This window comes from Elgaria multicarinata, chromosome 14 (genome assembly GCF_023053635.1).
Source record: "Elgaria multicarinata webbii isolate HBS135686 ecotype San Diego chromosome 14, rElgMul1.1.pri, whole genome shotgun sequence".
Lineage (NCBI taxonomy): Eukaryota > Metazoa > Chordata > Lepidosauria > Squamata > Anguidae > Elgaria > Elgaria multicarinata.
Genome location: NC_086184.1, coordinates 33,848,284 through 33,876,215, shown reverse-complemented (window position 1 = coordinate 33,876,215; position 27,932 = coordinate 33,848,284). Strand labels below are relative to the sequence as shown.

At 43.8% G+C, this 27,932-nt stretch overlaps 1 protein-coding gene across 1 annotated transcript; it reads right to left on the bottom strand.

Moving 5' to 3' along the window:
• Positions 1–25: 25 nt before the first annotated feature.
• LOC134408999 (C-signal-like) lies at positions 26–25,685 on the bottom strand. Its single transcript, XM_063141535.1, has 6 exons — positions 25,539–25,685; positions 20,095–20,146; positions 14,463–14,653; positions 12,701–12,859; positions 2,877–2,987; positions 26–139 (listed from the first exon to the last, which is right to left on the bottom strand). Exons 1-6 carry the CDS (start codon positions 25,683–25,685, stop codon positions 26–28), a joined length of 774 nt encoding a protein of 257 aa, XP_062997605.1.
• Between the last annotated feature and the right edge of the window lie 2,247 nt (positions 25,686–27,932).

Sequence of the window (27,932 nt, the reverse complement as noted above, 5' to 3'; positions counted from 1 at the left end):
CGGCCACCATCCAAGCCTCGTCCGGTCACCAAGGGACAACATTTCCTTCCCAGTCAAGAAAAGACCCGGTGTCTTTCTCAGTGACTCTGGAAAGCACTTTCAAAATCCCGCTGGTGCTCTCCTTCACCGTAGTCGGGACCTAGACAATTGAGAGAGAAGATGAATTAGAACATGCCGCAGGGTTTGTCTGGTGCAGGCCCAGAACACCCTGTGGGCCCGATTCAATGCACTCTCAAAACCCTTGGAAGCATTTTCAATGCTTTCATAGCAGGAGACCAGATCAGGCTATGTCCCTCATTGTTAACATCCCAAAAAAGAAAAAAACGGCAGCTCACATTTTCTACCCAACTCTTGGAATGTCCTAAATATGCAGTGACAAATGGAGCTAAAATGGGCTCATTGCCTTGAATCAGAATTGCAGGAGGAGCAATCAATTGAAAATCAGTCTACATAAGACAGAATTTCTGGCAGTGGTGGGAACATTTTAATACAGGGAAGTATTTTTACTGCTCACCAGTAGAATGTTTTCTCTCTTTAGGAATTGCATTTTCATAATGTAACTTGGTAACATCATGAAGATATACAAAGCACTGCAAACTGGGCAACTGGAATAGATACAATTCTGCACAAATCTAAAATCAAATATAATTAACTTTTCTATATGTATTTCCCTAGGAAACATATTTATACACACAAATATTTCTGTGCGTGCACACACACACACACACACATCTTCAGGCATGTGTGTGTGTGTGTGTGTGTATCTCACCATCCTAGACTTTTAACTTGCTATTTTAACTTTTAACTGCTTGTTAAACCAAGACTTTTAACTGCTTGGTTTTATTCTGATTGTACTTTTATATTGTGGTTTAAATTTTATATCTAGGTTGTATTTTATGGTTTTAATTTTTGCAAACCACCCAGAGAACTTCAGCTCTTGAGCAGTATAGAAATGCTGTAAATGACTAAATAAAAATATGACCCATTCATATATATATTTAAAAAAAAACCAACCCAAAATAATATAAGGGAAGTACACTGTTGATTCCCATCCCCCAATAAAATATTTAAGCTCAGCTGATTTTGGCTATTGGAAAAACTTTTGAAATATTAATGCAACATGTAAAATTAACAATTAACTTTTTACAAAGTTTTGCATTAAAAATGCATGAAATAGAGAAGCTTCTCCGCTCCAGGGATTTCTGGATGAGGCAGATTATCTTGATCCATTTCAATCTGGCATCAGGCCTGGTTATCGGACAGAGACTGCTTTGGTTGCCTTGGTAGAAGATCTACGCTGGGAACAGGACAGGACAGTGTGTCCCTGTTGGTTCTGCTGGAACTCTTAGGGGCTTTCAGTCCCATCAGCCAAGGAATCGTTCTGGGGCGTCTCTGTGATGGGACTAGGAGGCACTGTTATAGGGTGGCTCCAGACCTTCTTGGAGTGGCAAGCTCAGAAGGTGATGCTGGGACATTCCTATCCGATACCATGGCGTGCAGGTCCCTCAGAATCCCATCATATCTATTGAATATATAGATGAAACAACTGGGAGAGATGTGCAGAGTTTTTGGATTGGTTGGAACTGGAAACAAAGCTGGGAATATTCGAAGGGCTTTTTACGAGGACATGATGCAGCCGTCCATTGCCATAGCATCAGGTTTTTAATGCGATAATGCACATATTTGCATTTGCGATTCACCACGACTTTTGGATCACGTCCAAGTTTGCACCACATTATGGTTATGTGTCGTTGGGGGAGTTAAAGCGCATTTTGACATGTGGGCAGAGTTTTGAGGGCAGGACAAAGTGATTGGCTGATTTCCCGCCTTCCCACCTATTGCATCCTCCTCTGGCTGCCTCGTTCCTTCCCGCCGTTTTCATGTTGAATGAAGATGGAGCTTTTAAAATGAAACCAAAGAGGGGTGAACAGGCAGCGAGAGGGAGGAGCCGTGTACAGTCCTCCGCTCGCATCCTCGTCTGCTGCCTCGTTCCTTTCCCCACTTGCTTTTCCTCTTCTATGAATCTGTGGAGCCCTGCAGATAAAATTTATAGCTTGTCCTCTCTGAAGGTGCACAACTATATGAATATGTCTTAAGAGAAGAAAAAAAATTTTTTTTTGGTGTTTTTGTTTTGTGTTTTTTTTGGTTTTTCTTTCTCCCCCCCCCCCTTAGAGCCCTGCCCTTGACTTCCCCTGTCCAACTCCTGTTAGCTCCCCCTGTTCACTCGCTTTGATCACTTGCTCTCTGAGAACTGGCTTCCTTTTCTAGCTTCTAGTTCAGCTGGGGCCAGCTGCTCTTCTCTGCTTCTGCTCAGCTCCAAGTCAGGAAGAAGAAAGAGGTCACTGGGTGGCCAACAACAGTCAACAATCAGGCCACTGATTGCTGAGAACAATCAGCAATCAGGCCACTTCCCCTTAATTAATATCAGCTCCGCATAATGTTTATAAAGAGCCCACAGGGATTTGGGAATATTCCCTTCGACACCAGCCTTCCCCATTACAGTAGATAAAAATGTTCTATTTCAGAAAATAAAATATCTTCAACTCACCCACCCCACGAAAAGTACTACTTATATTAGCAGACTTCTACCTAGGGATGGCCAAATTCACCCTCCACCATCTCCCGTGTTGCTTGACGGATCCCCGCCAGCTGCCCGACCCTGTTCGAGCTGCCAGATGGTCCACAGGCAGTGGGCGAGTGGCACGCAGCAGCATCCCGCTGCTTCCCAAGCCGCCATTTAGCATAAGATGGTGGGTTGGCTATTTACAAAAATTGACATTTTGCACAACATAGCAGCCGTAAACAGCACCATTTACACCTGCAGTGTTCCATAAATGACGCTATTTACCGCTGCCCTTTTGCATTTGGGCACTTACCAGGCACGTCCCCATGGCAGTTTTCACCCAGCCAGGATGGATGGCAAGGGAAAGAATCCCAAATTGCTTGTACTCCAAGGACTGGCATCTAGTTAACATGTTCCCTGCAGTCTGAGGGGAAGACAGGCCATGAGTAGAGGGTGCATGGTTGGTTGGTTTATTTAAAACATTTCTTGGCTGCCTTTCAGGGCAGGGGCCTTCACAATAAAATACATACAATATTAAAAGCAATAAAATATATAAAAAATAAAAACAATAAAACATATTTCCAATAAAATTAAAACAATAAAACCAGCAGGAACAACAATAGCAGCAATAAAAGTATACATCATGGGAAGGCCATGGGAAAATAAAATATTTTTAAGGCCTTCTTAAAAGCCTGCAAAGATGGTGCATGGCAGACCTGCAATGGCAGTTTGTTCCAGAGGCGTGTGTGTGTGTGTGTGTGTGTGCATGTAAAAGTGATGTCCCAAACAGAGACTCCTCAAAGCCAAGAGGCACACAGGGTCCAGCTGCCTTTCTCATTACAGAAAAAGTCTGAACATGACTGCCCCAAGGGCTCTGCGTGCAGGAGGTCCCAAGCTGAATCGCTCCCATTTCACAGGTCTGTATTAGCAGGGCTGGGGAAAGCTTTCTCTGCCTGAGACCGACGAGGTCTCAGAACAGGCAAGGCTGGTCACAGTCCTGAAGGAGTCAGATGGGCCAGAAAGTGGCTCCTTGTGGCAAGGCCACGTGTTGCCCAGGACCGGTTCACGATCAGACTGGAAAAGTCCTCTTGCAACTGGAAACGGTTGTGAGAATCGGGCTCTGGGATCAGTGAATGCCACGAGGATGAACGGACTGCTCAGTGTTCTATCTGTACACAGGTTGTGTAGAAGAGGTCATTCTTTCATGGAATAAGGTATTTATTATTTATCATTAACATTTAAATACTTAAATTTATATATTTAAAAGGTCATCAAAGTGGTGCACAACAATTTAAAACAAACAAAATCGTAACACCATAAAAAGCAAGAATGTAGTAAAACACTAAAACAGCTACTACAAGGGATGATGGCAATTTTAGGCCAAAACGTCTGGAGTTCCACAAGCTGCCTGCCCCTGGAAGTCCCTTCAAAGGGAGACTGTCTCATTTTCTCATTAATAACGTTTTGGAAGCTGGTAATAACCTTCCTTTTTAGGAAGGCATTAACAATATAAGAAAAGCATTTAATTTAGCATTCTGTTCACCCAGTGGCCCAGGGAAAACCCACAAGCGGGACAGGAGCACAACAGCACCCTCCTGCCCATGTTCCCCAGTAACTGGTGTACATAGGGCACACTGCCGCTGGTAATGGAGCTAATATAAATCTATCAGGACTAGTAGCCATTGAGAGACATGAATCATTCCACACCACACATAATTTCATGCACCTCTATCAGGTCTCCCCATACTTGTCTATTGGCTAAGCTAAACAGTTCCAGTTGTTGTAACCTTTCCTCATAGGGGAGTTGCTCCATCCTCTTGACCACTTTTCTGGATTTTTTCTTACTCTACAATCTCCTTTTTTAAGTGTGGTGACCAGAACTGTACACATTATGATATATACTAAGATCTTGACAGGTTTTATTTTTCTTTGATTCCTTTTCTAAGCATGGCTAATACGGAATTTACGCTTTTCACAGCTGCTGCACACTGGGTTGATGTTTTAGCATGCAGTGGGGAAGGGGGGGGAATCACAACTTTACATATAAGTTTATGGGATCTGAACTAAATCATCAAAATACAGGTGTACAAAATTAGGTGGTGTGGAAAAATTAATGAAAGACAAGCCTATCCATCAGCACCAGTCCTGATGGCTCTGTGATGACTCTATTTTGTACAACCTGCAGAGAGTAGAGGAAGGAACTAGAGGATCAGCTATCCTTGACTTGATACTGACCAATAGGGGTGACTTAGTGGATAAAAGTGACAGTTACGGGAACTCTGGGGGAAAGTGACCACGTCATACTTGAACTTTTGATTTTAAGGAAGGAAAAGCTGAATGTAGCCATACACGTATTCTGGATTTTAGGAAAGCTGGATTTTAATAAACTCCAAACTATGATAAGTAAGGTCCCATTGGCAAGTGACCCTAATGAGAAAAGGAGTCCAAGATGGGTGGGAGCTTTTTAAAAAAGGAAATCTAAAGGCAAACCAATGTGGCTCCACAAAAAGTTTGGAGATGTGCTGAAATCAAACAAAAAAGGATCCAGGTAGGAAGTGGAGATAAGGCCAGGCTACAAAAGAAGAGAATAGACAGGTAGCACAGAAGTGCCGAAATGGTGTCATGAAGGCTAAAGCTGAGAATGAGATGAGATTAGCGAGGGATGCTAAAAGCAACAAAAAAAACTTTTCTTCAGGTATGTGCACAGTAAAAGACAGAGGAAAAAAATGGTGGTTCAGCTGCTTAATGAGGAAGGCAAATTGATAACAGATGACAATATAGCAATTGAAGGATATAACTTGTTCAAAAAGAACAGAAGAAATAGAAAGGGAGGTGGAGTTGCACTATATGTTAAAAATACCTATCCCTGCACAGAAATACAGGCGGATGAGATTGGGAGCCCCGTCGAGAGCGTCTGGATTAAAATAAATGGGGCTAGGAATAAAAAGAATATGATAATCGGAGTCTACTACCGACCACCCAATCAAGGAGAAGACGAGGATGAAACTTTTGAGAAACAAATTACCAGTGTTTCAAGGAAGTGTGATGTAGTAGTGATGGGGGACTTCAATTACCCTGATATCTGTTGGGAGACCATTACTGCCAAAAGCGGCCCTTCCAAGAAATTCCTGACATGTATGGGTGATAACTTTCTCCTACAGAAAGTGGTGGAAGGAACTAGAGGATCGGCAATCCTTGACTTGTTATTGACCAATAGGGATGACTTAGTGGATAAAGTGGCAGTTACGGGAACTCTGGGGGAAAGTGACCACGTCATACTTGAATTCTTGATTATGAAGGAGACAAAAGTCGAGCGTAGCCATACACGTACTCTGGATTTTAGGAAAGCTGATTTTAATAAACTCAGAACTATAATAAGTAAGGTCCCGTGGAAAATGAGCTTAATGAGAAAAGGAGTGCAGGATGGGTGGGAGTATCTAAAAAATGAAATTTTAAAGGCACAGTTACAAACAATTCCAACAAGGAGAAAAGATAGAAGACAACAGAGGAAACCAATGTGGCTCCACAAAAAGCTTATTGATGAACTGAAAACAAAAAGGGATACATATAGGAAGTGGAAGGAAGGCCAGGCTACAAAAGAAGAGTACAGACAAGTGGCGCAGAAGTGCCGAAATGGCATCAGGAAGGCTAAAGCTGTGAATGAGCTGAGATTAGCGAGGGATGCTAAAAGCAATAAAAAGGCTTTCTTCAGATACGTGAGTAGTAAAAGACAGAGGAAAGAAATGGTGGTTCAACTGCTTAATGAGGATGGCAAATTGATAACAGATGACAAAGAAAAGGCTGAAGTGCTCAATTCCTACTTTGCCTCGGTCTTCTCCCAAAAGCGGGTCTATGACCCCCCTGGAAAAAGTGAAGCAGAAGTTGAGGGGGCAGGATTGCAGTTTGAGATTGATAAACAAATGGTCAAAGAACACCTGATTTCCTTGAATGAGTTCAAATCTCCAGGGCCCGATGAACTGCATCCAAGAGTAATGAAGGAGCTAGCGGAAGAACTCTCAGAACCTTTGTCTATTATCTTTGCAAAATCATGGAAGACGGGTGAGGTGCCGGATAACTGGAGGAGGGCTAACGTTGTCCCTATCTTCAAAAAGGGCAAAAAGGAGGAACCTGGGAACTACAGACCAGTCAGTCTGACATCCATCCCTGGGAAAATTCTGGAGCAGATTATAAAGAAGTCAATCTGTAAACACCTTGAAATCAATGCAGTGATTACTAGAAGCCAACATGGATTTGTCAGGAACAAATCCTGTCAGACTAATTTGATCTCATTTTTTGATAGGATAACCTCCCTTGTGGACTGTGGGAATGCTGTGGACGTCATATATCTTGACTTCAGCAAAGCTTTTGACAAAGTACCACATGACATTCTGATTAACAAACTAGCTAAAAGTGGGCTAGATGGAACAACTATTAGGTGGATCCACAGTTGGCTACAGAATCGGACTCAAAGAGTATTTATCAATGGAACCTTCTCAAACTGGGGAGAGGCAACGAGTGGGGTGCCGCAGGGCTCAGTCCTGGGCCCAGTGCTCTTCAACATTTTTATTAATGATTTGGACAAGGAGGTGCAGGGAACGCTGATCAAATTTGCAGATGACACAAAATTGGGTGGGATAGCTAATACCCTGGAAGACAGAAACAAACTTCAAAGTGATCTTGATAGGCTGGAGTGCTGGGCTGAAAACAACAGAATGAAATTTAATAGGGATAAATGCCAAGTTCTACATTTAGGGAATAGAAACCAAATGCACAGTTACAAGATGGGGGACACTTGGCTCAGCAATACTACAAACGAGAAAGATCTTGGAATTGTTGTAGATCACAAGCTGAATATGAGCCAACAGTGCGATATGGCTGCAAGAAAGGCAAATGCTATTTTGGGCTGCATTAATAGAAGTATAGCTTCCAAATCACGTGAGGTACTGGTTCCTCTCTATTCGGCCCTGGTTAGGCCTCATCTAGAGTATTGCGTCCAGTTCTGGGCTCCACAATTCAAGAAGGACGCAGACAAGCTGGAGCGTGTTCAGAAGAGGGCAACCAGGATGATCAGAGGTCTAGAAACAAAGCCCTATGAAGAGAGACTGAAAGAACTGGGCATGTTTAGCCTGGAGAAGAGAAGATTGAGGGGAGACATGATAGCACTCTTCAAATACTTCAAAGGTTGTCACACAGAGGAGGGCCAGGATCTCTTCTCGATCCTCCCAGAGTGCAGGACACGGAATAACGGACTCAAGTTAAAGGAAGCCAGATTCCGGCTGGACATCAGGAAAAACTTCCTGACTGTTAGAGCAGTGCGACAGTGGAATCAGCTACCTAGGGAGGTTGTGGGCTCTCCCACACTAGAGGCATTCAAGAGGCAGCTGGACAACCATCTGTCAGGGATGCTTTAGGGTGGATTCCTGCATTGAGCACGGGGTTGGACTCGATGGCCTTGTAGGCCCCTTCCAACTCTGCTATTCTATGATTCTATGTTTCTATGATTCTATGACAAAGAATAGGCTGAATTGCTCAATTCCTACTTTGCCTCAGTCTTCTCCCAAAAGCGGGTCTATGAACCCCCTGGAAAACGTGAAGTAAAAACTGAAGGGGAAGGATTGAAACTTGAGATTGATAAACAAATGTTCAAGGAACACCCAATTTCTTTGAATAAGTTCAAATTTCCAGGGCCTGATGAACTGCATCCTAGAGTAATAAAGGAGCTGGTAGGAGAACCCTCAAAACAACTGTCTATTATCTTTGTGAAATCATGAAAGGCAGGTGAAGTGAAAGACCACTGAATAGTAGGGTTGGAAGGGGCCTATAAGGCCATCAAGTCCAACCCCCTGCTCAATGCAGGAATCCACCTTAAAGCATCCCTAACAATTGTTGTCCAGCTGCCTCTTGAATGCCTAGTGTGGGAGAACCCACAACCTTCCAAGGTAACTGGTTCCATTGTCAAACTGCTCTAATAGTCAGGAAGTTTTTCCTGATGTCCAGCCAGAATCTGGCTTCCTCTAACTTGAGCCCATTATTCCATGTCCTGCACTCTGGGAGGATTGAGAAGAGGTCCTGGCCCTCCTCTGTATGACAACCTTTGAAGCATTTGAAGAGTCTCCCCTCAATCTTCTCTCATCCAGGCTAAACATGACCAGTTCTTTCTGTCTTCATAGGGCTTTGTTTCCAGACCCCTGATCATCCTTGTTGCCCTCTTCTGAACACACTCCAGCTTGTCTGCATCCTTCTTGAAGTGTGGTGCCCAGAACTGGACGCAATACTCAAGATGAGGCCTAACCAGGGCTGAATGGAGTGGTACCAGAACCTCACGCGATTTGGAAGCTATACTTCTATTAATGCATCCTAAAATAGCTTTTGCTTTTTTTGCAGCCACATCACACTGTTGGCTCATATTCAGCTTGTGATCTACAACAATTCCAAGATCCTTCTCGTTTGTAGTATTGCTGAGCCAAGTCTCCCCCATCTTGTAACTGCATTTGGTTTCTATTTCCTAGATGGAGAACTTGGCATTTATCCCTATTAAATTTCATTCTGTTATTTTCAGCCCAGCACTCCAGCCTACCAAGATCACTTTGAAGTTTATTTCTGTCTTCCAGGGTATTAGCTATCCCACCCAATTTTGTGTCATCTGCAAATTTGATAAGTGTCCCCTGCACCTCCTCGTCCAAATCATAGTGGAGAAATGTAATTCTCAAGAGCCAAGGCCTGTGATTGGGAGAGTTTTACGCCTAGAGTCACTGAGGAGACACCAATCTCTGCTCTTCCCAGGGTGACCAAACGCCCGGATTTGGCCGGACATGTCAGGAAATCCCGCCCCCAAATGAGAGCGGGGGGGGGGAGATTTAAAAAAAAAACCAAATGCCCAGGAAAATCGCGGTCCTGGGGCCTGCGTCACTCAGGGGGGAGGAGCTGGGAGAGAACGGGCCTTGCAGCCCCAGCCCTTCAGCGACGCCCTCCCCTTCTCCTTTGGGCTGACGCACGCGCTCCAGCACAGAGGAGAAGGCCAGCATCGCTGGGTGAGAGAGCTGGGAGACCTGTTCTCCGAGAACGGGCCTTGCAGCCCCCGCCCCCACCCCCCAGCGATGCCCTGGAGTTGGAGCCGGGGCTGGAGCTGGAGCAGGGGCTGGAGCTGCCGGGCTGAGGCCAAAGCTGGGGCTGCATCTGAAGTTGGGGCTGGAGTTGGAGCTGGGGCGGGGCTGGAGCTGGAGCTGCCGGGCTGGGGCCAGGGCTGGGGCTGCAGCTGAAGTTGGAGCCAGGGCTGGAGTTGCAGCCAGGGCGAGGCTGGAGCTGGAGATGGAGCTGCCAGGCTGGAGCCGGGGCTGGAGTTGAAGCCAGGGCGGGGCTGGAGCTGGAGCTGCCGGGCTGGGGCTGCAGCTGAAGTTGGAGCCGGGGCAGGGCTGGAGCTGGAGCTGCCAGAGCTGGGGCTGGAGCCGGGGCTGGGGCTGGAGTTGGAGAGCTGGAGCCAGGGCTGGAGTTGGAGCTAGAGCCGGGGCCAGGGCTGGGGCTGGAGCTGAAGTTGGAGCTGGAGCGGGAGCCGGGGCTGGAGCTGGAGCCGGGGCTGGAGTTGGAGCCGGGGCGAGGCTGGAGCGATGTGTTTTGCTGGGCTGCTAGCCCCTGCTGCTTGGCTGCCCCTGTTCTCCTCTTTTCCCTGGAATTAGAAGCTGTGGAATATTGTTGTCGCATAGGTAAGATACGTTTAATTTTACCTTCTATTAAAAACAAAAACAATGTTCTTATAACTGACTGAGAGGGCAAAAAAGGGTAAATTTAAAAAAGGAAGACAGAAAATTGGTTGATTTTCGGGACATGCCCAGACTTGCTCTCTGTTCCAGCCAGCATTTCTTCAGCTGCCATAGGCACTCATGAGGCTTGAATTTTGGGGGGGCCATACCAGCTTGCTTGCTTGAGTCATCGCAGCCCACCTTGTCCAGCAACTCCCTCCCAGCCACAGCATTAAAAGTTGCTCAACTATATAAAGTGTGTGTGTGTGTGTATTTTGGTCAGGCATGTTTCTCTGCACTTCTGGGAATTCTGCTCTTGTATGTGGGGGTGGGGTTATTAAAGTAATTGAAGTCCAAATGAAATGCCTCTAGCTGCAACCTATCGTGGAGGGGGGTAGATTGGATTTAATCTCTGGCTGCATTGATGAAATAAATTGTCACTGACTTTCTATACATTCTTTGGGTACTGGTTTTGATGAATTAATTGGGTGAGTGTGTGCTTGGAGTGGGCTTGCCTTGGGTGTATTTTAAAACAATTATTAGTGGGCGAGCATGTTGGTGTGTGTAGATTTGTATTTTACTTTTTAGCCCCGGTTGTGTGTGTATGTATGTTTCTCGTTTGTTTGGTTTTAGCCTTAGTGCATGTGTGAGATGCTGCTGCTCACAATGCTTTGGGAGAGTATATGGGTGTGTTGTATTCTTAATGGTGTTTTTTGTTTGTTTGTTTAGTTTGCCTTGGGTGTGTGTATGCCTGTGTGGATTTATTATGTTGATGAATGTTATTTTTCCTTGTGTGGGTTGCTGTGGTTTATTATTATTTTGCCTTTCATGAGTGTGGGCTGGATTTTTATTGTGCTCCTCCTGACCCCCAGTTAAGTGTGTGTGTGTGTGTGTGTGTGTGTGTGTGTGTGTGTGTGTGTAGGTTTGTTTGTTTGTTTTTAATTGTCTTAGGGAGGGTGGGTTTGGAATTGCCATAAAATGATACCTCAGTAAAGTTTTCCATTGTATTTCGTTGTAACTGAATGGGAATATCTGAAAGTTGTTTTAAGAGCATCTGGAATGATGGGGCAGTTGCCTCAGTAAAATCAGTATAATATATTGGAGATATCTGGTTTAAGTAGTATTCATGTCAGCATACTAGTTGCTTTTAATCTGCAGCTGCCATACACATTTGTCTAACCAATAGCAAGAAGATGAAGACAATGGTGTATGAAAAATCCCATGAAAAAGAACAATTGGTTGTATCCAATGTTAGTCTTAGACCCATTGACATGAATGGAATTTAGACTCTGAATACAACCCATGGTTTTGAAGATCAGCTTGTTTGTCTTTTGGCATGATTTGAAAGACAATCGCTCTACACTGCAAGCATGGGCTACTCGTTCAGCTATACTAAGTCTCCTCTGTCGCCATCTGTACTTATCTTGGCGTGTTCACTTTTTATTCTCAATTATCTGTGAACAAACTGTTGTTGTGGCATGGCAGCTAATGTCTCAAATGTTGTACCAGAATTGTTCTGTCCTAGTGAGATAATTATGTGAGTGCATAGCATGATTTGGCCTGACTTCCTTGAGTGTGTCTGGACCTCCTAGGCTCTGAAAGCATCTTTCTGGAGAGCACCAGTTGGTGGCATGAGCCACAAGGCCAGGTTCTGTGAGTGCATGGTTGCCCTTGACAGGAGGGGCTTGCACTTGCAAGGTGAACAGATGTGAAGAGGCTGCAATCCTGTATTCATTTATCTGGAAGTAAGCTTTATTGAAATCAGTGGGACTTGTTTCTGGGTGGGCATGCCTGCTTAGGGGCTGTTCATGTTGTTGGGCACACCCCCTTGGGGGTTGGACAAGTTGGTGGACACGCCCCTTTGGGGCGGCCATGTTGTCCTCCTTTTTGGTTTCCAAAATATGGTCAGCCTATCATTGACCAGCTTATCACAGTACTTTCCATAAAGAACTAAAATGCTGACAAGTGCAGTCTACCAATCTCGAGTTTCCTGTCACATTAACTCTAGACTGTTCCCCTAGTCAGAATTAACTGACTAGTTAATTCGCAATCTGCCTTGAGTTTAGGACTTCCTCTGTATAGGAGTGCATTAACAATGCAATCCTATATGGGCCTACTCCAATGTAAGTCCCATTGATGATAATTCTATATACACGTATGGTTCCCCCCCATTTTCCCCATGTATTTTCTGTTTTGTTTGTTGACATTTGCAATAAAAAAAGTTTTATTTTTTTTAAAATTTAAGTCCCATTGAATTCAATGGGGCCTACTTCCAAGTAAGTGAGTGTAGGATTGCAGCTTAATTAGGGCGTGTTGCTATTTTGGACACTAAGTAGTTATTCCATCTATCAAGTAAATGCAGTACTTTAACATGGTGGAGATGAGCACGGATCTCACCTACCTTGCTGCAACGGTAAGAGATGACTTGGGAGAGCCACCATCCAGACATTTCTTCCATAGAGGAGAAGTCACTGGAGATATTGATGATGGCCGCCTTACTGCAGCTCAGCCCTTTCTTGGGGCTTGCCTGGGCAGCGACCTTCAGCAAGGGCAGGAAAGCCTTGGGGAAAACCACAAGTGGTACACATTACATGGGGAAAACTTTGCCCAGCCGGGTGTCCCTCCTGCAGGTGCCATGGAGACCATCCCCCAGCAAAACCCATTTCTCAGAGCATAAAAGGAACCAAGGGAGGACAGCAAAGGGCTATATTGAGGGGGTGAGGAGAAGATACAGACTGGGTTCGGACATCACCATAATCCATGTCCCTGGATGAAACAGTGCTGTGCTGAGGTGGGAGGACTGCAGCAGGGCAGCAGTGGGGGGGGGGGGGCAGAGGGAGGACTCGGATTATGCCCGGCAGCTTCATAAACCATGCGCAATAGCTGGTGTCCTTGACATACACATAGTTTAGCTTCTTGTGTGTTCTCCTCTGCCTGTTTTTGGTGATTACCAGATACAGGATACTTAGTTCATAAAAATATTTTTATAACTCCTTTCTCATTTCAGGGTGCATTTTTTCTTTAAACACACACACACCTCATTTTAGTAAATAACGCTACATTTCCCTTGGGAATTCAGAAGAGACTGACACCCCCTACCCAATGGGAACATGCCGTGAAAGAGGAGCCCAAAGTTTCCCAGGATTCCTGCAACCTTGGTAGAAGCCATTGGTTGGTGGCTGCAATGAAATACTCCGCTTCGAGGAGCCATGGACACTCCCTCCCTCATTACCTCCTGGTAATTTTAGCCCCTTCAGCCCACACTCTTCTTCGTAAGTAATGCATAGGGGTGTGTGGGGGTGTGGGCTCATTGTTTCCTCAACCTGATTCACTTCCACATCAACTCACCCTGTGTCTGCTCATATCCGCAGAGCCCCGTTCTGGGTTACGCTTCTTCACACTGAGGCTTTTTCTGGGGCTTCTGCTTCCAGATTATCTTCCAGGTAAGACCAGCCCTTTGCAAGCTTCTCCCACCTCCACCCACCCTTTTCTCCCATTTATCTGCAGGATCTATATGCTTAATTAAGAACAGCACCATCTAGTAGCTGTATATGTATAATGACACATCCTCTTTTCATGTAAAGTCACTGCAGATCTTTTTGTTAGCTCATTATTTCCATTTCAAATTAAGCCACAGAAATGCTTGAAAAACACAGGAGAGGTGCAAACTTCTGTGAGTAACCCACCTTAATCGCAGGATAAATGCATCATGTGGGGAAGCCCTCTGTCACACTATAATGTGGCAGAATGGTAGAAATTGAGCTACTGTGTACATACTAGCTAAAGGCTTAGGGGAGGGGAAAGGAGTGACCAACCCTATTCTCCAACTCAACTACAGCTGAAACCTTTGAACTCAATTTGAGCCACTAACAACCAAGCCAGTCCGTCTCTCACTCTGTGAAAACCTTGGTCATGCTACATATTTTCCCCAGTGAGATCAGATTCCCAAGTCTTTGGATCTGGAATCCAGGATCTGCCTTCCATGAGAGAAAGGGACTTTTCACAAGATGAAGCATTCTGCTCACAAAGGGTACCTCTGCTATGTTTTGGGGGATCCCCACACAAAGGGTACCTCTGCTCAGGTTTTGGGGATTCCCACACACACATTGAACAGCTCACCCCATTCTGCATGGTCTTCTGTCCCCGTCTTCGCAGATTCTCACCTGACTGACTTGCAAGGTTCCAATGGTGTTAGTGTGATACAGAGAAGCCATTTGCTCTGGTGTTTCATTGGCCAGACAGGTGAATTTGACCAAAATGCCAGCATTGTTGATTAGCACCGTCAGCCCATTTCCTTTGACATGTTCCTTAACTCTCTGCACAGCAGCCTCTATGCTCTTCAGATCTCTGATATCTATTTGGAGAAAACGGAAAGCAATGAGCAGGTTTGGCCTAGTAACTCAAGAAGTCCCTTGGATCGAGGAGGTTCTGCCTGGTCCCAATGAAGCCAGGCATAAGACAAGATGTGCATCAGGGACCAATTGCAGAAGTCATGGAGGAGGGGCAGCTCTGGGATGATGATGATGATGATGATAATAACAATAATAACCCAAACCATGTAGGGCTTTAAACCAACACTTTGTACTTCGCCCGGAAACTAATTGGCAGCCAGTGAAGAGAATTTAAAACTGGTGTAATGTGGTCATCCCTAGGTGTACCAATACACACACTAGCATGCATGTGGAGAGGGCTAGCCCTCCTCTCCTTTCAGCCCTCGCGCTACAACAGTTCCTGGGCCACAGCTCCCCAATTGAGTGAGTCGGTTATTTGGGTCTTGGGGAGGAGAGAGCCAGAGACAGCCCACTGCTCTTTGCCTATGAGCACTGATCATCTGTGGGCGTAGAGGGTATGTGTGGGGGAGTAGTGGGTGGTGACCAGTGAGAGAGAAAACACTGGAGAAGGGGGGGGCGTCAGAAGATTCCAGTTCTAAGGCCTGAAATGACTTCTAAAAGAGATTGTAATATTGGGGTGCTTCCAGGCAAAGCTCACAGAATTTTACTGGGGTGTTTCCAGATGTCATTTTCCAGTCACAATCCTCCCATGTTTTCCTACTACTACTTCCATCTTTTCTCTTACCACAGAAAACCTGTTAAGGTTTAAAAACTGCTTACTTAAAAATATGGAAACAGACAATATATATCTTCTATATAAATAAAAATTTAAATGTTCGTTTGTTCCTAATCTAAAATCTCCGAAAGTTCTCCACCGATTGCTTTGAAATTTTGACACAACGTTGCATTCGAATACGCGCGTGTTTTTATGTAACTATATTATATATGGGGACAAAAGTGTGTCTTAGAATCGAAGAAATAGGGTATATAAAAGCCCAGAGGCCTCCTCCAAGCCACTTATGCAAATAGGAGAGAAGTCATTGTGACATCACCAACCAGTAGGCCAATCCACTGCCTCTGCCTTCTCTCTGTTTTTAGACAGAAGCTGAAATCGCTGATGCATTTCATGGTAAAACATGAAGTGTTTGGGTCTGTGCGCTGCTGGATGTACTCAGTGGAACGGCAAAAGGGAGGATTGCCACACACACATATACTAATCTGGCTCTATAACAAAATCACTTCAAACGTAATCGACGATGTAATATGCGCTGAAATACCCGTTGCCGACGTCGATAAGGATTTGCATGAAGTTGTAACGAAAAATATGATACATGGACCTTGCAGTACACTGAATCCATATTCACCATGCATGATAGACGGAAAATGCTCTAAGCGATATCCTCGAGCATTAGTATCCAACACAGTTACAGGAAACGATGGATATCCTTTATACAGAAGAAGATCAGTAGACGATGGTGGTAAATTAGCAACCATACAAATGCGAAACGGTTACATCGAAGTAGATAACAGGTGGGTTGTTCCATATTCGCCTTTGCTATCAATAACATACAAAGCGCACATAAACGTGGAATACTGTAACTCCGTTAAATCGATCAAATACATTTGTAAGTACGTGAATAAAGGCAGCGACATGGCAGTTTTTGGCGTGCAACCAGAAAGAAGTGATAGGAATGCGGCCATACATATCGATGAAATCACACAGTATCAGGCTGGAAGATACATAAGCAGCAATGAATCTGTATGGGAATTCTTTCATTTCCCATACATGAACGAAGTCCAGCTGTTGTTCACTTAGCAGTACATCTAGAAAATGGACAACGTGTTTATTTCACAGCTGCAAATGTGCAACAAATAGCCCTGAATCCACTGGCTACAACATTAACTGCTTTCTTCACCTTATGTCAAAATGACGCGTTGCAAAAATTTTCACGACGCAATTCTACATCGAACAAAGCAGGAGCAGATTGATTCGGTGATGGCATTCCCAATTGATTGAGAACTTTGTTCGCGATTTCTAAGCACAAATCTTCAATCATTATCAACGGCCACATTAACCAACAGCATGCGAAGAAAGCAGCATTCATCTTGATTGGGATGCACGGTGTACAGTCTGCCTATCGTAGTTTCTTTGAATATGCCAGGTTGTCCGTCGACTCGTTCTCCTCGTTTGCGTCGTTCAAATGTTTCTCTGCTTGCATTCCATGTGTAATACGTAGGCACTTCCGAATACAGCAGTGTTTTTGCAAACGCGTCATTTTGACATAAGGTGAAGAAAGCAGTGAATGTGGATTCAGTGTACTGCAAGGTCCATGTATCATATTTTTCGTTACAACTTCATGCAAATCCTTATCGACGTCGGCAACGGGTATTTCAGCGCATATTACATCGTCGATTACGTTTGAAGTGATTTTGTTATAGAGCCAGATTAGTATATGTGCGTGTGGCAATCCTCTCTTTTGCCGTTCCACTGAGTACATCCAGCAGCGCACAGACCCAAACACTTCATGTTTTACCATGAAATGCATCAGCGATTTCAGCTTCTGTCTAAAAACAGAGAGAAGGCAGAGGCAGTGGATTGGCCTACTGGTTGGTGATGTCACAATGACTTTTCTCCTATTTGCATAAGTGGCTTGGAGGAGGCCTCTGGGCTTTTATATACCCTATTTCTTCGATTCTTTTTTTTTTGTTAATATGTTTTTATTTTCTACATTAATTAAACATACAACATTACAGTAATAAAAGAAACATCAAACATCTGCTGCATACATATTGAATAAACGTTGAGTACATATATGTTGAATAGTTATTACCTATAAATTTTCATACTACAACATAATCATTCTTAACACAAAAGTGCACCCCCCACCTCGGGATCTATTCCTGATTCCAAAATCTTATCGTTTCTTCTACTGGCGGTTTCCCACTTCCCTTAGTAAACACAAATATTAGGAACTGTTTCCACTATTTCTTTGATTCTAAGACACACTTTTGTCCCCATATATAATATAGTTACATAAAAACACATGTGTATTCGAATGCAACATTGTGTCAAAATTTCAAAGCAATCGGTGAAGAACTTTTGGAGATTTTAGATTAGGAACAAACGAACATTTACATTTTTATTTATATAGATTATTATTATCATCGCACTGGCCATTTGGACACGGGGGATGATCCCAGATGGAGGTAAGTCCAGGATCACTCCCCCTCCCTCCCTCTACACTGGCCAATGTTGGTGCAGATGGGCCACATCGGGGATATTATTCCATAATTGGGGGGGACAGCTCTTAGAAAGCCTTGTACCTTGTTGCCACCCTCAGAGGAGTACTTTAGATGCTGAACATAGTGTATGGGTAGGTTCATGACTGGAGAGGCACTCCATCAGGTATTACATCCCCCAAATAGTAAGGCGTTATAGATTAAACCAGCATCTTGAATCAGCCTGGGAAATATACAGGCAGGCAGCCAGTGCTAGTGGTCCAGAATTGGTCTTGCACGTTCAGACCTCCTACTCAGTTATCAATCTGGGTGCTGCATTTTTCATAAGCTGCAGCTTCCAAACCGTTTTCAAAGGCAGCCCCATGTAGTGTGCTTTGTAGTAATCTAACTTGAAGGTTCACAGAGCATAGACAACTGAAGCCAGGTTATCCCTGTCCAGATAGGGGTGTAGCTGAGCCACCAACCGAAGTTGGAAGAAGGCACTCCATGCCACCGAGGCTGCCTGAGCCTCAATTGACAGAGATGGTTCTAGGAGAACCCCCAAGCTATGAAACTGCTTCTTCAGAGAGAGTGCAACCCCATCTAGAACAAGTTGTACAGCAGAACCACCCACTAACAGCATCTCAGTGTTCTCTGGATTGAGTCTCAGCTTATTAGCGCTCATCAAGTCCATTGTTGCGGCCAGGTACCGGTTCAGCATATCCACAGCCTCACCTGTGTCATCAGCATACTGATGGCAATGCACTCCAAAACTCCGAATGACTGCACCCAATGGTTTCATGTAGCTGTTAAATAGCATGGGGAACAAAATCAACCCCTGCAGGACTCAATGCTGGAGAATCCATAGGGCCAAATGATATACCCCAAACACCACTTTCTGGAGCTGACCCTCCAAGTAGGAGCAGAAACATTGCAATGCTGGACCTCCAAAAGGCCTTTGACAAAGTCCCTCACCAAAGACTACTGAGCAAACTTAGCAGTCATGGAAAAAAAGGTCCTCTTATGGATCAGTTACTGGGTTAAAGAACAGAAAGCAGACAGTGGGAATAAATGGTAAAGTCTCTTAATGAAGGGAAGTAAATAGTGGGGTCCCCACAGGGACCAGAGCCTTTCAACTTGTTCAAAAACGATCTGGAATTAGGAGTGAGCAGTGAAGTGGCCAAATTTATTGATGACACCAAATTATTTAAAACTAGTGAATGGTAAGCTCCCTGGGCCGTTTCTCTTCCAGCCGAACTGGCCGGTGAGCACTTGGCATTGCACGTGTCTGAGCCCTCTGGAAAGTGCACAATTCCCACGGCATGCCATTAGCCTGCCAAGGGAATTACACACTTAAACTCTGGATGGGGGGTTGGATAAATTCCTGGAAGAAAAGGCTATCAATGGCTACTAGTTCTGATGGCTATGTGCTACTTCCAATATCAGAGGCAATAAGCTTGCATACACTAGTTGCTGTTGCTCCCATGTCCTGCTTGTGGGTTCCCAGTCTTCAGCTTGGTTAGCCACTGTGTGAACAGAATGATGGATGATGGATCCTTGGCCCGATGCAGCGTGGCTCTTTTTATGTTCTTATCTCCCACTACCAACTCAGACAGTTATTCCAGAAGGATACCATGGGGAATCAACAAGGGCACACTCCCCCACTTTCTCCATAGGTCACTAGACAGGGCAACTTAACCTGCTTTCATGCAAAAACCCATCTGAAATGAATCCAGATTGTCTGGCACTGATTTGCAGCCACCCACTCAGGGACCTTGCCCAGGAACTTGAACATTTGCCACTGGCCTATAATTATTGAGATTTTCCAGGTCTAGGGAGGATTTCTTCAGGAGTAGCCTCGCCACCACCTCTTGCAGGTGGCCCAGGACCACTCTCTCTCATAAGGAAGCCTTAATCACCACCCCGGCCTGACTGGCTGTTTCCTCTGTGCTGGTTTTGATAAGAACCCAATATGGAAGTGGATGCACAAACCTGTCTAAGCACCTTGTCAATGTCCTCGAGCAGTATCAGATGGGACTCATTTGGGAAGGCAGTCACAGGGCAGGCACCAGCTGGGCGCAACCCTAGTAGGGTGAGATTGGCATGAGCCAGCCCTCTCCTGTGATGCCAACAATGAAATGATAAGCATTGAAGACAGAAGATGAAGAATTCTGAAGGGAAACATGTTAAAATTTGACATCCAACAGCATTACCAAGTCTTATTGGGATTAAGACAAACACATACCCAACTGCAGCACTACCAGGTTTGGATGAAGCAAAGCCAAATTCTTTAACTCCTAGAAAGATAAACAGAAAAGAGCTTCGGCAGAGCTTTTCATTTTTTTATATACAACAAGTAACGAGACCCAATTGAGAATACTGCAGGAGTGGTTAAAATTTGAAAGCAATGGTGCCCAGGCCAAGAGGCAAAAGATGTCCTCGACAGTTCATCCATGCCCGCTTATAATTCCACTGACTGTGGAGCAATTGCCCCTCCCAAAGCTCCTGTTTTTTGGTCCTTTCCACTTAGATTTGATTTTCCACCTTGGTCAGTTTTGGAAAAATCCTGTCTGGAGCCTCTTTCCAAATGGATGGCATTAGGTTCTTAGCATATTAAGGTGGAAAGAGCTCTTCCACAATCTTAGCAATTAGAGATGTGTGGCATATAACATCACACCAATTACAGTTTGATCCATTTTCTCATGCTAAACTGACTACATGGGGAAAGCCAGATTTAAAAATAGGAAAGAAAATGTTTTTGTGGAAGACTTGGACAGACAGTATGATTTTTACCCTGGATCAATTACTGGGAGCAGATGATGAGTTTTTGTTATTTTCAGCTTTGTGTGATTAATTTAAATTACCTGCCATAGCTGAATGGCAGTATTTTCAACTGTAACAATGGTTAGAATCTAGACTCAGCCCTCTGTCTTTTACTGCTTCAAAATCACCTTTGCTATTGGAAGCACTTTTTGAGGCTGAATGGGTAAATCAACCCACGATTCATGTTTATAAAAACTTATTATCGATTTCCGGTTTGAGATGGCAGCATAGTCAGATCATTCCTGCTCTGCTCCCATTATTTTTTGACTGCCTTGTTATCTAACTTTTTGCATGGATTCTGTTTTGCTTGCTTTTACTTTCTGCTTAATTACTTGTATTTTGTGGGAGGTTTGAGGATGGCTCCACCAAAAACTAAAAAAGCCCTAGGAACGCCACCCTCACCTCCGGACCCTCCAGCTGCAAAGTCTGCCAAGACTTCTCGGACAGATAATAAAGAAGAAGATTTGAGTGTTTTGATGAAAAATATTACAGTTGTCTCAGCAGTCGGCATGGCTGGATTAGCTTGATCAACTCCAGGCAATCTTGGATTCTATTGTTACTTTACAGGGGACTGTGGATTCAGTGTATATCCGTTTCAAGCAAATGGAGTCTAAATTTAGCAAGCTGGAGGATCGGGTGATTGCTCATGCAACGGCAACTACTGTACCGCATAGTGCGCTGTCTGCCAGGATCACCCAACTGGAAAATGGTTCATCTGCGCATCCTTAGCGTTCCTGAACAGCCTTGACAGACACGTCTAGCAGATTTTATGAATAAATTTATCTACACAGAGTCGTGAAGGCGCTTGCGTGCGCCTGCAGGGCGCCCCGAAACTCCTTGTGTAGAACCTGCCCTGGTGGGTTTGGTTTGGTTTGTTTCGAATTCGCTCTTGGACACGCACAAATTATGAGGCTGCAGCCGCTGTGCCTTTTCCCCCCCTTTTGCAAGCTTTTATACATGTGGAGTGTGTCTGCAAGATGGGGAGGGGGGAAATAAGGCAGCGTGGGGGGGCGTTGGGAAGGGGGGGACGCTTTATTGCTGCTTGCTGGAAGATTCAAAACAAAAGCAACCCCCCAGACACACACACACACACACACACACACACCCCTTCCGTTTATGTATGGATTGACTGGATTTCAGGTTTTCACAGAGCAGCCTCTAACCTCCAGCGCTCACCACATCAATGGAAGTCGCAGCCAGAATTGCAGGTGTTTCAAACCACCTGCGTTAGTCAGATGTAGCTGAGCGAAAAAATCAAAAGCCAACAGTCACTAGCACCTGTTCAGACGAGAGCTGCAGCTTCCTGGCTCAGGAGACACACACGCGCACACACACATAGACTGGCGGAAGATGGGCGGGGGGGACAGGATCGGAGCACGCAATTTTAAAATATCAGAAGCATCAAGTGGGAGAGGAATGAGCTGCCTTTTAAAAAAATCCACACGGAAAGGGAGGGGGGAACACAGAGGGAGGGTGTTGGCTCCAGATCCACTTTTACGATGGCCCGCTCCTAGGCAGGATCTACACAAGGAGTTTCTGGGCGCCCTGCAGGCGCATGCAAGCGCCTTCAGGACACCTTCACGAATCTGTGTAGATCCGCGTGAGCTGCTTGCACTGCCTGAGGATTTTTAGCAGGATACTGAAAGAGCTTAGCATGTGCCAGGTGGTCCTAAACGTGGACCCAGAGATGGACCTGTTATTAGGAATATTATTACATTATTTCTTTTATGTACAGCTTGGCAGAAAGGCGATCTGCATTGGGGTCCAGATAAAACAAAAATAATAGCCTACCCTGATTATTCAAAGGCTGTGTTTGATCAAAGAAGGAAGTTTACCAAGGCAAGGTTCTTATCTAAAGATCTGGGGTTAAAATACTATTTGCAATTTCTGGCCATCATGTGTATCAATCATGATGGTCAAATCAACAAGTTCTGTATTCCCAAATCAGCAGAATCATTCTTAATTGGGCTTAAATACCAAAAATACCAGCTTGCTTCTCTCTCTCTCTCTCTCTCTCTCTCTCTCTCTCTCTCTCTCTCTCCCTCTCTCCCTCTCTCCCTCTCCCTCCCTCTCCCCTTTCTTCATTCTTCTCTGTGTTCCTCCTGTATTTAGTCTTTTGCTGATAAGAGCTTCCGGGCATTGTGCCAGTTGCCATATCTACAATACCACTGTTTCAGCTCTTCTCTTCATCTTCTTTTCCCGTTCTTTTTTATGCTTCCCTTCTCTCTCCCTCCTTTATTTTTCTTTTTAATACTTTTTTTTAAAAAAAATTCAACATATCCTTAATTATCTTCAAACCATTGGTGAATATTTTCCTTAACCACTTTATAATCTTTTTTAAAAATATATAATTTCTTTTTTCTTGTTCCTGTTGCTATTTACTATGCAATGAATACACACATTTATTAATCCTTTTGTTAATTATATGCAAAATACTTAGCATAAGTTTTAACACCAATGGTTTGGATAAATTATTATTATGATTTGTTCTTTAATTACTGGTTTGTTTCTGGTTCTCTCCCCCCACCCTTCCAAGGCAGCCTGCTAACACTTTAATAATACTAGCTTCTTCTGATTGTATATTCACTAATTTAATCCTGGGGTAGGGCAGGATGAGGTGGTGCACCGTGGCCTCAAATGGAAGGCACGACTTTTGAGTGTTCGTTTTAGGATGGTTTTTCATTGTTTTTGGTTTTGTTGGTCTTTTCAGAGTTTATTTTTTCTATTATGATTTGGGAGAAACAAATTTCAGATTACTGCTGAATTGACTGGATATTTTGATATCAATGAGGGTACTGTGAGTTCTTGTGCCATGGAATGGGAGGCCAGCAAAGCCTTTATCTGGGGCTGAATCATTGCTTATGCTGCATTCAAAAAAAGACATAGGACAGCACAACAGGTGCTTTTAGATTATTTGAAATCTTTTATAATCCAGTTTGCTAGTTCCCCATCAGTACAACTGTACCAGGACTTACAAAAAGTTAAATGTGAACTAAATAAACTTTTCTCTCAACAAGCAGAATTTGCCTTAACTTGTTAGAGACAGGTATGCTGGGAAAATGGGGAATGTCTTGGTAAATTTTTGGCATGAAGCACCTTGTGAAATTCCCTCCTTAAGGGAAGTCCTGGTACAGTTGTACTGATGGGGAACTAGCAAACTGGATTATAAAAGATTTCAAATAATCTAAAAGCACCTGTTGTGCTGTCCTATGTCTTTTTTTGGCCTAGGAGCTTCCGAATAGGCATAAGGTGAATCCTCCAGATCCTCCTTGGGGGCAGGGGGAGAAGGACGGAGGGGGGATTGCCACAGAAACATTCCTCAGGAGAAGTCACATGCTCACTGCCACAGCCACTCCTCCTAGTCAGATGAGAGGAATGGTAATAAACAGGGCAATGGTTCCTTGCCTTCCAGGCTCCTGTACTACATGAAAAGGGGGAAAGGAAGGCGGGTGGGGTGGCTTCTACAACTCAGATCTTCCTAGGTCATCAGCCCATCTAGGAATCAGAACATTGTCATTTGAATTCAAATGGCCAAATTCAACCCTTTGAGTCCTGATTGAACTTGGCCATTTGAAATCAAATTTTCTTGGTGTTCCTGTGAGAATTCAGCTTGGTAAACAGAATATTTGGGTTCAGCATATTTAAATTCAGGGGGAACATATCTTTACCAGCTTTTCACCCCAAATGTCTCCTACTTCATTATTATTATTATTATTATTATTATTAATTGCATTTTTGTACCGCCCAATAGCCGAAGCTCCCTGGGTGGTTCACAAAAACTAAAACAATTCGAAGTGTAAAACAAACAGTATAAAACATGATATAAAATACACATTAAAACAAATTAAAACATACCATACATGATTAAAACATCCTGAAAACATTCTAAAATTTCACTGGATAGGCCTGCCGGAATAGATCAGTCTTTATTGCTTTTTTAAATTCTAAAAGACTGTCAAGTTGACGAATCTCCTCCGGCAGGCCATTCCACAGTCTGGGAGCAGCAGAAGAGAAGGTCCTCTGGGTAACAGTTGTTAATCTAGTTTTTGCTAGCAGAAGTGGATTCATCCCAGAGGACCTGAGTGTGCGGGGCGGATTGTACGGGAGAAGGCGATCCCACATGTAGCCTGGACCCAAACCATGTAGGGCTTTAAAGGTAATAACCAACACTTTGTACTTTGCCTGGAAACTAATCGGCAGCCAGTGAAGAGATTTTAAAACTGCTGTAATGTGGTCACCCCTAGATGTACCAGTGACCAGCCTGGCTGCGATATTTTGGACTAATTGAAGTTTCCGGACTAGGCACAGAGGTAGCCCCATGTAGAGCGCATTACAGAAGTCGAGCCTCGAAGTTACCAGTGCGTGCACTATCGTTTTTAGGTCTTCCAACTCTAGGAAGGGGCGCAGCTGGCGTATCAGCTGAAGCTGATAGTAGGCACTCCTGGCCGTCGCATCTATCTGGGCTGTCATTTGGAGTGATGGATCCAGAAGCACCCCCAAGCTGCTTATAATGAGGCACTTTTCTGAAAAATAGCACCAGTCTACTTACAGCATCTGGTGAAGTGGCAATTACCCAATGCTAATTTATTAAAATATCTGGAAAACTGAAACAGTCTACATGTGTGCTACACTTAACCCTTAAATTTGTAAACCAAAGGTTAAAGATAATACTGACCCTGTTCAGAAAACACCTTAAGCCACGGTTTTAACCAGGAAAAACCAGGAAAAAAGCTGTGGTTTAAGGTGTCTCCTGAACAGGGCCACTATGATATTAGTCCAAATCTTGCATCAGGCCTCTGACTGTCCAGTTCCAATCATGGGCATTGGCCATCCTTCGCCTTCCAGGGGAGGCAGGACAATTCTTACCTTTCCATGATATCCTTCAAGATTCATACTGGTGGCAAACACCCACTCTGGTGGATTTGGTTTCTCTAAGAACTGATTGACTAGCCCCAGTCCTATCCCTCGATCGGATCCTGTCACTAAAACACTCTGCGGCTGAAGTATCTCCATGGTTGTTGGTTTGCAGTCTTCAAGTGTTTCCTTCTCTTCCTCCTCCTGCCAGCCCAGCACCTACTTTCTGGGATGACCTAGAAGTGTGTGTAATTTTGACTGTAACCAGTGTGTGCATATAAGTTGCCAAAAATACATTCTCAGGCAGCATCTTCCTTGATGACTCATAAAACAAGACTTCTGATCTAAGAGGAGAAGTCATACATAGAACCAGAAAGCATGTTCCTTGTGTTCAAGCACAGTTTTCACAAGACATGTTCAGAATGAAGTCGAGGCTGCTTATACCTTCACTTCAAGTTGCCAAGCTATAACATGCTCAGGATGCTTAATGTGTCACATGCCAATATCCTTAGATCTCTGCCTTGGATTGTGGTCCCAGTATTTGAGGAACTATTCATATTGAGGAACTAAGCATGAAATAGTTTAAAGAGCTTCCAGAGATCTGGGCACACGTAGGGCTGCCTTTCAAAATGGTCTGTAAGCTTCAGCTGGCCCAAAATAGGGCAGTGAGATAGTTAAGAGGGACTGGTTGCATATATTTATTTATTTATTTATTTCATTTCTATACTGCCCAATAGCTCTCTGGGTGGTACCCAACAATTCACACAGAAAAAAAATACAGACTACAACATTAAAACATTTTACAATATTACAACATTATAATAAAACATAGTCTAAAAATTGTTGAACATACAACATTTAAAAACAATTCAATAGCTAAAAACAATTTCAGTAAAACCATTTTGGGAGGAACAGTGCCACAGCCCTAGAGCTTGTCTATGCGCTCTCTCGCTCTCTCTGTGTGTGTTAATGTTCTTGCTTAAGAGATCGTAATTAGGCCTTTTGAGCTGCAATAGGTCTTTTGCAATAAGCGTTCCAAGTTATTTGAAACAGGCTTCTTGTAAGTATAATCTGACTTTTGATGCTAATACTGTAAGCCAGCTACTTTCTTGAAGGCATCAAGTGCACATACAAGTTCAATGCTGTTAGAGGGGTCAGTTAGTATAAGCAAGGTATCATCAGCAAACAGGTTGATAACATAGTTTTCGCTGTAGACAGTTATTCCTTAGATCTTTGAATCTGTTCAGATATTGCAAGTGCTTCTATGGCAATCGTGAATAACAAAGGGGATAAGTGGCACCCCCTGTTCGTCCCCCTCTCCATGGATATAGATGTAGAGTCAAATGCATTTATTCTGATTATGGCTGAGGATTGTAAACATCATAAAAACTATTCCAAACTATTGAAGGCTGTGAGAGAGAAAACCAGTGGGAGTGCTGGATTTATTACAATAATTTATCATATTTTAAACTCTTCTGATTGAGTTACTGATGTGCCTGCCTGGCAAGAAGCCAGTTTGATCTTGAATATAGTTGAAGTGGCTTGGAGGAGGCCTCTGGGCTTTTATATACCCTATTTCTTTGATTCTAAGACACACTTTTGTCCCCATCTATAATATAGTTACATAAAAACACGTGCATATTCGAATACAATGTTGTGTCAAAATTTCAAAGCGATCGGTGAAGAACTTTTGTAGATTTTAGATTAGGAACAAACGAACATTTACATTTTTATTTATATAGATTATATTATTATTATTATATTTATATCTCACTTTTTGCCCAATGCTAGGCCTCAAGGCAGCATTACAAAATTTAAAGCATATACATTAAAAACCTATAGAGATGTACAAAAGTTAAATATATATTAGACACATTCCAATATTAAAACATTTAAACATTTAAAACAACAATTTAAAAAGTTTTAGGCACAGACGGAGGTCCAGATCATTCACCAAAGGCCTGCCAGAAACAAAAAAGTCTTTGCTTGCCTCCTAAAGCAAATCAGGGAGGGAGCCAGTCTAGCTTCCCTGGGACGAGCGTTCCAGAGCACTGGAGCACCCACTGAGAAGACCCTGTCCCGCATTCCCACCACGTGTGCCTGTGATGTTGATGGGACTGAGAAAAGGGCTTCTCCTGAAGATCTTAAAGCAGGGGCAGGCTTGTAAGGGAGCATACAATCTTTCAGATAACCTGGACCCAAACCGTATAGGGCTTTATATAACCAGCACTTTGAATTGTGCCCAGAAGCAAACTGGAAGCCAGTGGAGCTGTTTTAACCCTACCCCTAACTCTGTAACCAGCCCAGGTCAGCAATCTGGCTGCAGCTCTTTGAACCACCTGAAGTTTCCGAACACTCCTCAAAGGCAGACCCATGGAGAGCGCATTACAGTAATCCAATCGGGAT